This window comes from Bombus flavifrons, chromosome 13, assembly GCF_040668555.2.
Source record: "Bombus flavifrons isolate JBK064 chromosome 13, iyBomFlav1_principal, whole genome shotgun sequence".
Classification (NCBI taxonomy): Eukaryota; Metazoa; Arthropoda; class Insecta; order Hymenoptera; family Apidae; genus Bombus; species Bombus flavifrons.
The window spans coordinates 509,559-523,659 of record NC_138454.1 but is presented as its reverse complement, the minus strand read 5'-3'; the positions used below and the strand labels follow the sequence as shown (position 1 = coordinate 523,659).

The following is a 14,101-nucleotide window of genomic DNA, read 5'->3' as shown; positions in this document are numbered from 1 at the left end:
CCTACCCTTATTTTCCAATGAAACATTTTTAACGAGGCTCTATATTTCATTTCCTAATACATTTTTACATTGCTACGAAAGTACCATCGATTGTTACAAAATTTGGACCTCGTTAAATAGTATGTAAGTGCTACAGTAAATGGAATAATGTACCACTAAAAAGGAAAAACTACTTTCTAAGCCATTATATACGTATATTCGTGGCACAATCTCACAAAGGGTTACTGAAAATACATGCTACGTTGCCTAGACACTACGAACCGTAGAAACTTGTGATTCGAGTCGCGATCGTACTAATTATTCGGCTTTGCAGGTCACCCAGACACGCCACACAATTGCTCTCTTCTGAACCAGACAACGGACTCGCTATACGTGGAGTGCACAGAGGGGTTCGACGGCGGTCTGCCGCAAAAGTTCACGATACAGGTGGACCGTGAGGTGGGAACCAGCAGTACGTCGTCGAAACCGAGCACGACGGTCTACAATCAAACGAGCAAAGTACCGTCTTTTTCGGTGAGCAACCTCGAGCCTGGCACCACCTACGATGTACACATATACGCGAGCAACAGCAAAGGCCGCAGCGAGACGGTTCACTTCCGTGCAACCACGCTGAATCTACCCGAAAGGCGAACAGGTGAGTTTCAATCTCGAGTTTCAATCCAACTCGGAATAATATTCAAAATTAATACATGAGCAGCCTATTTCTCACGAATAAGGATCGATCGTATGAGATCGTTGAAATTAACGTGCCACACACTTGTGACCTCATTCGAGCACTGTCTGCTACGCTGCACGGCCTTGCATCGTAGAACTCACGTGATTATCTATATTTCTTCTTTTTTAATGCTCCCACTCCTGTTCGTCCTCCATTTTTCTGACTCTTTCTCTCTGTCACGAACATAGATATATACGCGTGGCCCGCCTCTTTCCATGGTTCCGTTCCAACCATTGATCTCTCTGCTGCTCCTCATCGATCCTCCCGTTCTACTGCCACCCCCTCCTCCATTAGAGAAATACTCTCTCCGGCCGGTTTATTTACGATCCACAAGGCAAGAACGAGCAAACGCTGCAATACAGGCGTCGATGAGTCTTCCGTGGACCAACTTTATATACCTGGAAATCCGAAATGGAACCTGACAGGGTTTTTCTCTAGAGAACCATCATGTTGCTGAAGGATTTTGACGATTAAATGACGATTCGATGGTATTCTGTGATTTCCTACCTTTCCTTCTTCTTTCTTTTTCTTTGCTGTTAAGATTATTCCATCCGTAGGCAGATAGAATGTCGTTTGCGTTAGGGATGAGAGCGAAGCAAAATGTAAAAATTTATTAGAATATATCATTTAATATTCTAATTTCTGTATATGTACACTTTTCAGATTGGTTTCAAATGTATAACCATCGTAACATTGTTACATAAGGTTTCAATTTTCAACGCTAATGTAATATCAAAATATTTTATATAACACATACAGCATATATGTATAACATTTTCATAGCTATCAGTGCAGTACAATTATCAGTACAGTTTATCATTAAGTGAAGAACAGATCTTACATCGTGTTGCAAAGCGTGCTTTTCTCAAAAAGTTCACATAGTTCCATTATCTTGATTAGACTGCAGTTTTACAAGTGAAAAAGTGTCAGTTAGTGTCGACATTGTCACATTGCAGCGTTTACTCGGTCTCTGGTATCGTAGACGCGCGATTAGGCGTTCGATATCGATCGCTTCGACCCTCGATCACCATCAGTCAACCCAAATCGACGGACTTCCGGTCCCTGTCGAACTCGATTATCGTCCCCTATGCTCTACACAGTTCACATCTCGTCAGTCATAGTGACACCACGAACGAAAAATGTATCCAAACCACCATTCTAACGATTCAACGGATTTGGCAATGAGAAAAATCTATACATCTTTTTCTAAATTAATTCCTTCTCCATTAACACTTTTCGTTCTCTTTCTCTCTTCTTTCTTATTTGGTACTCTATTCACTAGTTAGTTTGTGGAATTAATAAGGATGAAATAGAAATTAATCACTATAACATGGCGTTGTGATTTATGAGGATAATTAATTGACGGCAGTGGATTTAATTAATGGCTCGATTATGATAATAAACTTCATGGCGTTCACTTACGAATTGAACGAAACTGGTTCGCTTTCGAATTCGACTCTATGGAAGCACAGTGATATTGTATGGAAATCGAATTACCTATTGAAGATCAGTTACGATGCCTTTAGGCTGATAAGAATGTCAATTATTTCACTTGAAATCTCTGGTAGGTCGAACGATGTTCAATTGTTTAATATTTGATTGTTTGTAATTAATTAGCGACGAGAACTTCCTCTAATCAAAAAGTCTGATAATTAACCTGTTTATTTATCGAATGCTTCATAACAATCAAAATCAATTCATTAATTGCTTAACCCTTTCAGGACAAAGTTTTTTAAAGAACATTTTTTATTAGGCATCGATAAAAAGAACAAACGCAATCCTAAAGTTTAATAAAATTTAATGAATACGTAGTGTATTAAATATAGGATTTAATAAATATGCACTGAACAATTTATATGTACAAATTTTTATAAAAATATCGACGAATACAATAAAAATGTCCAAAAAATGTATTCGCTTATTAAATTGCGTAATATATTTGTTGCGGTAGAAGTTCATATTTCATTACTTATGGACATATTTACTTATGAAATTACGATGTAACAGCATACATTAATTAGAAAGCTTACACGTTTACTAAATTAGTATATTCGCTATAATTTGTGTTATTTATATATCCTGCTCAATTATATAAAACGGTGGTATCTATTAAACAATTAGTTTGTGGCAAAGTAATATACACTGTATTTTATAACTTTATTATAATAATCATTAAAATAGCAAATATATCACTCACTCTTTTTTGGCAGAGTATTACATTTTATTGCAATAATTGGAATACATCGAAAGAACAAAGAAACTCGATTCGTCCCGTTTTTTAATTACTGGCTTTTTCTATTCTTCGGCAATATTGAAATGTACATCCTGAAGTCCTAATCAAAAAGGCTTGAAAAGTACTCACTGAAAAGTGTCAGTCCATCATTCAATTATTCAACAAAATATCAAATACAATTGTCCGTCCTGAATCGGTTAATCAATCCCAATATCATAAATCTGAAGTCAGAATCATATCAAACCAAAGAGAAACAATATATGAAATTAAAAAGAATCTGGAAAACAAATCCTTTTCTGCTATATATGACGAAAAGTAAATAAGAAAAATATTTACTGCATCTCGCACCTAATCAAACATAATTAAACATCATAAGCATAACTTAAGTTAACATTATGGCAAGAGGACGAAGCAGATGAATTACCAAAAAAATTAATGAGGTACAGGATAGAAGGGTTGAAAAAGGGGATATTCTGGGAAAATCTTTCTTCTTTACGGGAGCCAGGAGATGAGGAGGCAGGTTCTGGAAAAGGAATCTCCCCTGTAGGCCGGCAAAATAATTTTGTCCCGGATTCCGACTCTGCCAGATTGCGAGCACATTCTTCCTGCTAATTGCTAACAATTAACGGTGGAACCCGGGGCCAAGCTGGCCGTAAACGCGGCCTGTGTACAGTACGCGTTAATAATGCGTGGCTAATTGGGGTAGGGAACTTGGGGGTGGTCGGCGGCCGTTCTCCTCTCTTGTCGTTGACTCAACCTATTCTGTTCGTTGGCTAACTGGAAATCGGTGTACATTGTTTCTGGCCGTTGGCCCGCGTTCTAATTCTGTCTGTGCATTTTATTAACAACGAACAGAGAACTCGATTACGATGTACGGTTTTTTATTTTTTTCTAATTCGATTAGAAGATGTTTTTGTATATTCTTCGTAAATGCAGGCTATAGGAGAACATGATATGTCACATTTTTTATTTTTTACAAAAGAACGACTTCTTAAGCCATCACGTTAATATACATATTACCAAAATTGTCTTTTTATTCGGTTTTGGAACTGAACACGTATTATTCCAAAATAATGTTGTGTATAATCTTAAAAACAGTGCTCGACATAATGTTAAAAAATTAAATTAACATATTAGATATTATATACATAAAATATGAAATCGTTGCTTGTCTATATAGTTGTGTTAGGCTTTGGAATTTGTAATGAAATTTCGTCAACTTCAAAGCTACTTTTAAGATGCTTATTTTTAAATTTAACAAGTTGTTTTCATTTCCAATTATATTGTATTAAAATACTATTTTCGTATATTTCGTTTCATCGTGCTCACTTGTAATATTGTTTGATACTAAGGCTATTAAAATGGTTAAAATGATCAAGTTCCAATCGTTCATAGAAATGTAGATCGATAGGTTAGTTTTAAGGTTTCAACGATCTATTTTATTTATCACTTTGTATTAGACACACTATTAACTAGATCAATTAAAGGAACGTTTAGCGTACCATTTTTTATTTCTATATTCACTTTTTCTGTCTGTACATTTTTTTAGTTATTATTTTCAAGCAAATCATTATGACAACAGTGTATGAATAACATTTTAATCTATTAAGCCGATAGAATATCGATTTGTTTGAATTCTACACTAATATCGTTCATAAAAGCAATCCTCTAATTATTTTTGGTAGTGTATATTTTCATATAAATTTCACATTCCAAACGTCGTCAATGCTAATATTAAAGTATATTTGATTAAAATAGTTCATAATTGATCAAAAGGAACCTTCGATATTTGGTTTTAATCAATGGTTACACTCTTTACAAATAATTTTGCATTTTTATCGTGCCTGATTGCTGAATCGTTTGAGTTGGGTTTGATTTGGATTCGTAATTGATCAGAAGGCATCTTTGACATTCCTATATACTTTTAATCAATAAGAGCATTCTTCATAAATGGTATTATGCTTGTTTGCAGAATCGATCGAGCTAGATTCGATTTAGGTCGTTCATAATTGATCAAAAGAAACTTTCGATATTTGGTTTTAGCTTAATTTCATTTTATTTGACTTCAAAGCCGGCTAAATTAAGTTTGATTTAGGTTCTTCGTAATTGGTAACGCAAAATTCTTAATGTTTAATTTGATTCCTCATAGATGTTGTAATTTCAGTTTTCTCGGCCGATAGCGTTGATTGAACTAAGCTTAACTCGAATTTTTCGTATTTAAACAAAGGAAGCTTTTAATCTTCAACTTCATTTGTGTTCCAATAACAATTTGTGTTCAACTTCGTTTGATTATAGAATATGTTGAATTTACATATTTCTGATGATATCTATACTTTTGCATATAATTTTATTTGACAACTTGATTCGATTAATACATTGAAAATTCAAAAATTATGTGAAATATTACCGAAAATCATCGATTATGGTTTAATCTTCCGAATGTCGTTCCTCTGAATTGTTATACAAATATCAAAGGAAATTAAATCTCTATTAACAATAATAACATACTCTATCTGAAATGCAATATAAAAGATAGTACTCTAGTTGCATTTCATTTCTGATATAATTGATATCTCGAAAAAAACAGAATACTCCGTTTTCCTCTAACGGCAAAAGGTTGAAATAAAAATGCGCGAGTTCCGCGAATTTTGTTAACGATTCTTTTCGAGGGTGTTTCAGAGATAAACGGGATTAAATAGCGTTTAAACGTAGCACAACTATTCGATAAAAGTAACACGAGATTGTAAACCAGATAATTTTGTTTGTTTTCGAATGTAGTTGGATCTCTTGCGCGCAGTGGTTTGTATCAATAAATGAGCTGGCAAAGTGTCAAGTAGTATGTCAGTGATATTCGCTGCAACTGCTCTTTACAGTTCGGTGAAACAGAAAAAAGTGATTCTTTTTTTCTTCAACATGTACGGTTACCTGTTTTAAACAAGATAACATATAAGATAATTGCAACATATTATCGACTTTCTCGCGTTTAAAATGCAAATCACATTTTTGTTGATCACATTTGTGTAAAACGCTTCGATATAAAAATTTTAATCCATTTTCCTGACGTTGAATATTTCGTAATTTTACATTTAAAGCTTTTTGTCGAAATCGTGAGAAAAAGCTTTAAATTCTTTCATTTCGAAATTAACGTTACGCTGAAATATTTATTATTCTAATATTCATATACAAATAAGTAAAATTCTCTCGTTATAATAATAACGATAATTAAATGTTTCGCTTAAAAATTGTTCATGATCTAGACCTTTAACTCTTCCTACAGAAATTTGAATTTGGATGAACTATGAATTTATTGTCTAATTATAAGCGGGCAGTGACTGAAACAATAAAAATGTTGCTTTATTATATGCTTATAGAAACATTATACTATAGAAACTATACTCTTGATACTTCATACACTATCGTGAGTCATCTGCATTCTGAGCATTTTCGCACTTTCAAATTTCTCATAAATGCTTAAAAACCCACCATCTCTACTAATCTAGTCGTTCACAGGTCGTATACCACCTCATTTTCGAATTTTTTTTAAATTTTATTTTTAACTTTTAAATTTTAAATTTTAATTTTTCTTTTAATTTTCATATAATTCCAACTAATTTTCCCTACATATTGTTTTGCAAGATTAACCGATTTGGCAAAGAAGTGGTTCAATTCCAGACGAACACTGACCGGGACGACAAGAATGTGTTAAACGAATCTCTATTCATCGAGACAGTCGATATCGTTGACCAACGTTGCTCGATTCTCACCAGTCGGTTTATTGGCTTGTACCCTCGTCGAACTCGAACCTTCACACGCCTTGGCGGGACGAGAAAGAGAGCAGGGGGGAAAAAGGTCCTGTCTAACAGTTCGGGCTCGTTCGCGCGTGTAAACGCTTCTTCCATCGAGTCAGACGAATATTTCGTTCGATAAAATAGCCACCTCGCCATACTTCCGGCACGGACTTAGCCTCGAAACGAAAAGGCAGACGCTTGTTACGCAACGTGTTGGATCGAACGGTTCGATATCGATACCGACCTGTCTAATCTTCTGGCGGATATCGATTACGCTTTGACGTTTATATTAAAACACGTTCGCGCACCGAATGAGAAACGTGAGCTGGGACAGGTTGCTACGTTTTCGGCTGGAAATTCGTCGCGATCGAGCTTACTCAAAAAACGAGGACATCCGGGATGTTGCTTAAAAATCGGTTACGTCCGTCGCAATTTATCTGGAATTTCTTCTTTCAAGGAAATTCTTTTTGAATTAAAAGTGATGCATATGTGATGGGTTTTCATTTATTTTTGGTGTACTGAACGTTTGTTTCATTGATCGAAGTTTTCAAATTGTTCGATAAATAATGGTGAACTTTTCCCATTTTAACGACAACATCGAAGATAGGGGACGTTAAAACGTTGTAGACATTAAAGGTACTGAAAATGTATCGATTATTTTTTTATAGAAACTTGTCGGATCACAATTAATTTCACCCTTTGACATTAGTTAGACATAGTTGCATATAATTAATTAAGATAAATAGATATACGTAATTACATTTCTGTGACAATAAAATGTCAAAATACCTCCATATTCTCAGCAATTGCAAAGACAACAAATCTGAAACTCATTACTTCGACGAATATAATAATTCTAATGTTAAAATAATTCTATACAGTCTAACCTCTACAATGACGAAAAACCGGCACACTATCGAAAAATCGACGAAAGTAACGAAAATTCCTTTCGAAAAGCCCTTCACTGCCTCTTCTCCCGAAATAAAACCAAAAGAGAGAAAAGAATCATCCGACATGAACGTTTGCCAGCGTTGAGCACATCATCAACGCCGGACAAACGGAATACAGAAACGCGTTACCCAGAAACACAGGACTGAAGTTGTCCCTTCGACCGAGCAAAAGGAAAGCACCCCTTTGCGACGCACGGCGCCGCTGAAAAACTTATCCCAATCTCACTTTGAACCTCCATTTAACCCATGCCTTAAGGAGTATCCACAAGGGGGCAACAAAAATTCTAGCACCAAATCAGTACCATCCCAACTGTACAAAAAGGAGCAAAGGAACGAACACCCTCTTCATTCTCTATAGAGTGTCACAAAATATTTGCAGGATTTATAGGATCGATTCTAGATATCAAGACAAAGAAAGCTGTTCATATACAAAAATGTCTTTTGAAGCATATCTTTCAAGTTATAAATAATTTTTCGTCGAGGGAGAAATAACACTAGCTACGTAAGCAGACACAAATACAAGCTCAGCTCACATCCCAATCAATTAGCAAAAACGTTTTGAGTAGAAAATGGAGCAAAGATCGGAGTCCAGAAATTCTCGGCATATCGACAGACCTCATAAAGCGATTTAGTTGAGTTCAAGCTAGTCCTCAATAAATATAAATAATTAACGATAGTCAGCCGCTGAGCAAGTATCTACGTATATTGTCAACGTTTCATTACAAAACTTACTTATTGTCTTAGACAGACTGTAAATAATTTGGAGCTACAAAAATTAACAATTTCATTTTAAAAAGTAAAGGATTTATTTCTATGAATTCATTTATCGCAGCCAGATGATATAAATAATAGAAAATTCCATGATGAATTTCAAAAGTAATATTTGTAACATCGTCACCTTTAACTTATTAGCATGGATAATTAAAAAAAAAAAAAGAAAATAGTAAGGAACAGAAAAAATGAAATACAGTTGATTAGTATGGCTCTTGAAAGATTCATATGTATACTTAACAATCATATAACAGTCCATACCCTATGTCATTTATCTAAATGAATTTTAAAAAGAAAAGTACGAAGTATGAATAGGATAAAAACGGTTCACCAGCTAGTTCATCAATATCGATATATATGAGCGATATATAGGCTAAAATAATTAACTGCACCTTTTGACATTTTTGTCAATTTTAGCGCCAAAGCACTCGATTCTTACCTTGTACACTTTCATCGATTTTCCAATTTTTCTCTTTTTTTTTTTTTTGTTTTTTACCAAATTAACCGAGTTTGCAAATGAGTGACTCATATTTCTACCATAGAACAAAGTTGTTTATAACTTGCAAGATATCCCTCAGACGACATTTTCCTATATAAGCTTTTTCCATCGTTTAGATGTTTAAAATCGACCCTATAAATGTAGAACTCAGAAGCCAGTCAACGTAAGTCAATCTTTCATGAAAAATGACTTATACTATCCCCATATAAGATGTAAATACCCCTTCGTTGTCAAAACAGTTTAAACGTTCTAATAATGACAGAGTACGAATATAAAAGACTAACTTGCACCAATTAACTTCTGAACCATCAAAATATCCCTCACATATTTTGTGACACTCTGTACATAAGAAGGAACCCTTCGACCTCCCCTCCTTTTACCCTCGTAAAATCCGCCGAAGTAGCTGTAGAAGATGGCTGAGGCTGGTGTGTTGTGCCCGGTATGGTAGCAGGTGAGAGGCTGGCGCAACCTCCACCCCCGGAGAATTGTACAATCAGAGAAGAGAGTCGGACAACGGTCAGGGTGAGCTGCGCCGAGAGCGAGTACATCGACCCGCGCACTGCCACCTATGTGCTGCAAGTCTTCGACGCAGACACCAGGCGCCTATTGGCGTCCGCGACTAGCATGACGCCTAGTATGCTCGAGATCACCGATCTACCAGCGGAGAGGAGTTACTCAGGACTGGTTCTCTCGCTGAGGATCATGACGGAGCACGCGATGAGCGACGCCACGGTTCTTCACAGCCCGCACTTTGTTCAGGAGGGTAAGACACAGGAGCATCAACGATACCCAGGTAGGGGCCAGCTAGTGTTCGATTTCGAGTCAGCGTGCGCCATCCGTGGACCACATATAAATTCTGTCCAGAACACTGAGCCAGAACACGATCGTGGTCCAGATCGTCCCTATATTCTCATTGATCTTTCCTTTTCTATCGGGCAATTGTTGTTCTTTCTTTCACTTCCTCATTTTTTCTTTTTACTTTTAATTCCCCTGCGGATTGCAATTTGTTTCATTAGTTATTGATTATCGGAATCCTTCTCGGGGGATTGTGTAATATATTTGGTGGAAATTTCTGCATTCGAGGCTGAAGAGAATCAATTATTATTTTGTAGAATTTTGGAAAATGTAAAATACCTGGAACATTGAGAAATGTAGACTCTTTGGAAAAATATTTGAATAGTTTTGAAATCATTGAAGTCGTGGATCGTCCTTTTCCTTCCGAAATCTGACTATCCAGTGTTTGTATCATGATCATTGAAACGTTCTTTTTTTTTTTAATTTGTTGAAATTTGTTTCCTCGATCTCTCGAATTTCACTCATTGGTAGTAACGAGGATCATTTTATCGCGCTTGTTTCAAAGTGAATAAGGATATTCTTTTTGATATTGTGGACCAGTTGATTCTCAATAAGGATAGATTCTATCAGAAACGCGGAATCTGATTCAATGCTAACCCAACTGCCGAATTAAATGTTGAAGTTCTAAATAGTGGACCATCCACTCTGAACTGCTCGTAAATTGAAATCCGATCAGAATTGCGTTCGAACTAGTTAGCCTGCTTGATTTGAATGTTGCGCATCATCGATATCGCAGCTCATCCTACCGATCCTGTTTCGGTGTCCGACCAACGAATCTTCGTTTTTAAGAACGCGATTGTTCCAAGTTTCTCCTGTGAATCACCTTTCTAAGATCTTTTCATTTTATTTTCATTATCACAATAAAAAATTTCTTGTGTTCGAATTCCTCAGCATGTTGTAATTTTTAAGTGACATTTCGATTTTTGATACGTTTCACATGTTTGATATGATTCTAAAATATCAATTAATACAGTTGACTGCTAACAAAATATGGCCTTTGCCCTATTGAACAGGCAATATCAGTTAACATTAATAAATTCTTTTGCATAATAGAGACAAATAAAATTTTCGAAGTAAATTCTACAAGTAACAAATCTGATTATTCTATTTGACGTACTATAAGAAAATCGCAAAAGAGAAGTAACTTACAACTTGCGACTTAACGATTCACTAATATCATTAGTTGTAAAATTATTATACAAACGGAATATATCATCAGAAATATTCTTATTTTAACTAATAATATTTGCTTTAACTTCATTCGCTTGTTGTTACTTTTGTTTTTCTAAATAATCTTATCGAAACATAAAAGCAACAACCCAACAGTTGCGTTAATTAGTTATTACTGAAAGTTAATAACTAGGTTGTCAAAAATTTAAACAACACAACGTCAGCAATGGCGAATCTATCACAAAGAGTTTGTCAGATAACAAACTAGTTTTATAAGATTTATTTGATTGCAAACATCAGTCTCGTTATTACATATTGACTTTCACAATTCAGCTTAATCGTCTCGTCACATTCCACAATATAGCTACCACGAGGATAAAGATTAAAATTATTGCAATTCGATCTGTCCTTAATTTTGTAATTAAAATATACCTCATGAAGAATAAGTGTTCGATACTTTTTAATGGTACTATACCTCACATTTCCACCTCTTTGATACGAATTTTGCATCATAACCGAGTAGCTCTAGTGTTAAACCCCAAATGCAAAATTTATTACATGTTTAGCTTCTATTCGTGCCGCTGTACCTCATCCAGATATTTCAAATCGAACAGAAGAATTAAATAATCAGACGTCACTACCAAGATAGTCGTTAGTACAAACGGAAATTCACGTTAGCGTACCGCTGTCAGTTAGGTCGGTGTTCGACATTGAATCGGCCATAGAGAAGAGCATCACAGTATCAAATTATGCTGTCAAACGTGTCCCCGATAGCTAATCCAGAATTCACGATTAGCCAACATAATCCAGACTTAATCTAGGATCAAGCAGAGATCGGCCGACCAGCCGTTTTAATCATTAAATCATTGGATCATCCTAGGAAATCCGACTGAAAATCTGATCCAAAATTAACGCTCGCCTACGCCGGAATTAACAGAAAACCGAACACCGGTGCAGCGTAAACACAGAATCAACATCATATATAAACTCGTGGAAATGATCAGCAACATCGCCTCCAGTCAATGTCGACTTACAATAAGAATGTGTGATGTTACCACGATTTAAAACTAATCTCGATCGATCAGCCGAATAGAATTGAATTCTGTTGTTAAACCGTTGGATCAACTTATCGTATCCATTCCATCGATGGAAACACGATTCGAGATTAATCTCTACCAGTTGATCGCCGATTTAGATCGTTATTGAATTGTTCTAGACTGAAGGATGAGTGGATGAAATGGATTTTGTCGAGATATGTAATAAAACGTGAGGATCGCAGGAAATCGATATGATAAGTCTATTTTTGTAGATTTCAACCATTTCGACTTTCGCCATACAATATCTGAAAGGGAGCAATACAACGTAATTGAAAAAGGGAATAATGCATCGAGTACAGAAAAGATAGAAAATTGATAAATGATATAGATCAAGGATTTTTGTTATATTACGATCCATACTTTTAAAATGTTCAGGAGGATGGGGGAAATACAGACTTAATGCAAAAAATGTATTTTTTAGATACACGCGAAGACTTTTATGTAAAGACTGTCCCTACTTATATGCTCGCCATTATATATACCAACGATCATAAAACCAATCTGGACGTACGGAATACCACTATGAGGAACAACAGCAATGAACCATATAACCAAAATAGAGATAATCCAAGCAAAAATTCTTAGAACAATAGTAAACGCCCCATGGTACGTTAGAAACGAGGACATACGGAAAGACTTTGGAATACCAACGGTCAAGGAAGAGATTAGCAGATGCGCAAGAAGATACAGAGAAAGAATAGCAACGCACCCGAACCGGCTGGCAGCGGAAACGATCAACACAAGCATAGAAAGAAGACTAAAAAGGAAACACCCAGCAGATCTCATAAAGGATGTATCTTAACAAACACGAAGATGGTACCCCATTGGGGGTAGCCACCCACGTGATAATGAATCAGCTAAAAAATTCTACCAAATGTCCAAATTGGACAAATTGTGAATGTGAAATATTAAATAAAAAAAGAAAAAAAAATTATATATACTGCACGAAAGTTAAGCCCTTGTTGTACGAGTGTAATGTTATCTCTTTCTAAGAACAATATTTTTTAGGGTTGAGGATTAAGATATATTTTAAATTACATTTGTGACAACATTATCTAACCAAATAAAACAAATACATAGTTATGGGAATATGAAAACTAACAACAAATTAATGACCAGAAAAGCAATATTCATCTTAAGAAATCCATAAGTCATGCAAATATAAATTACTGCATTATTTACTTAAAAAATCCAATCTTAGATATCGATAATCGAATTTTCAAAAAACATTCTTCCTACATTCTTCCAAATCTTCCTAAATATCATAAAGGTATATCTAGAAAGATCCACAAAAATCAACAATATGAACCCAGCCAACAACACAAACCGTCAAATTCCTCCAAACAATGAAACAAACTAAAGAAACTAACAAATTCGTCTGCGCTTTCACTTTCATCGTAACGATTAAGCCATCATCAGTGGTTTTACGTGGTGTACGGTGATCAAATTTATAGACGAGCATTAGTCGACGTCGTGTGTCGTGTCACTAGTTATTAAACGGCTCGTAGCCGCGTTAATCGTTAAAGTGAACTATAAATGGGCCGCGGAACCTGATTACAAAACGTCTTTCAGCTAACCATGGTTTATGCGCGGCCGCGAATATGCAAATGGGCGGGCTCTTTGCAAATTCGTGGCGAAAGGTTCCCGCGTATACATCCTGTAAACGGTTAGTATATACATAGCAGAGAAGTCGGGAAATTCCTGGTTCCGAGGGACACCACTAAGACGACCGCGCGTACGTGAGGACCAGCTGTAGAGCGTTCAACCGAAATTGGTCTGCGGCCAAACGCAATCCTCCGCGTCATCGGACTTCAAGAAAGAGATAAAAGAGAAGGAAGAACGGAAGCTCAATAAACTTACAAAGAGAATCGTGTGCGTACGATGGCTCACAAAAATACGCTACCAGCCATAACTAGGTATATAAATATTTATTACATGTCATACGCGTTAGGAGCAGTATTGTCACACTCTTTACAAATAGAATAATTTTTTTAACATTGCAACAAACAATTTGAATTTTTTT

At 35.6% G+C, this 14,101-nt stretch overlaps 1 protein-coding gene and 1 long non-coding RNA gene across 5 annotated transcripts in view; one reads left to right on the top strand and one right to left on the bottom strand.

The window, feature by feature from the left end:
* LOC138185910 (uncharacterized) overlaps window positions 1-12,999 on the bottom strand; it is a 273,083-nt gene extending 260,084 nt beyond the window's left edge. The window contains exon 1 of the long non-coding RNA XR_011174744.1: window positions 12,631-12,999. This is a non-coding gene — a long non-coding RNA (uncharacterized LOC138185910). The remainder of the gene's footprint in view (window positions 1-12,630) is intronic.
* Window positions 1-14,101, top strand: part of LOC138185892 (protein turtle homolog B) — a 137,734-nt gene that overhangs the window by 112,509 nt on the left and 11,124 nt on the right. Inside the window, exons 10-11 of one of the 4 annotated variants that reach the window (XM_069125215.1) lie at window positions 314-634; window positions 9,408-9,749. In XM_069125215.1, coding sequence (XP_068981316.1) covers window positions 314-634; window positions 9,408-9,749 — 663 coding nt within the window. Of the gene's footprint in view, window positions 1-313; window positions 635-9,404; window positions 9,750-14,101 lie in introns of all 4 variants that reach the window. The other 3 variants (XM_069125216.1, XM_069125214.1, XM_069125217.1) reach the window with 3 other exon arrangements.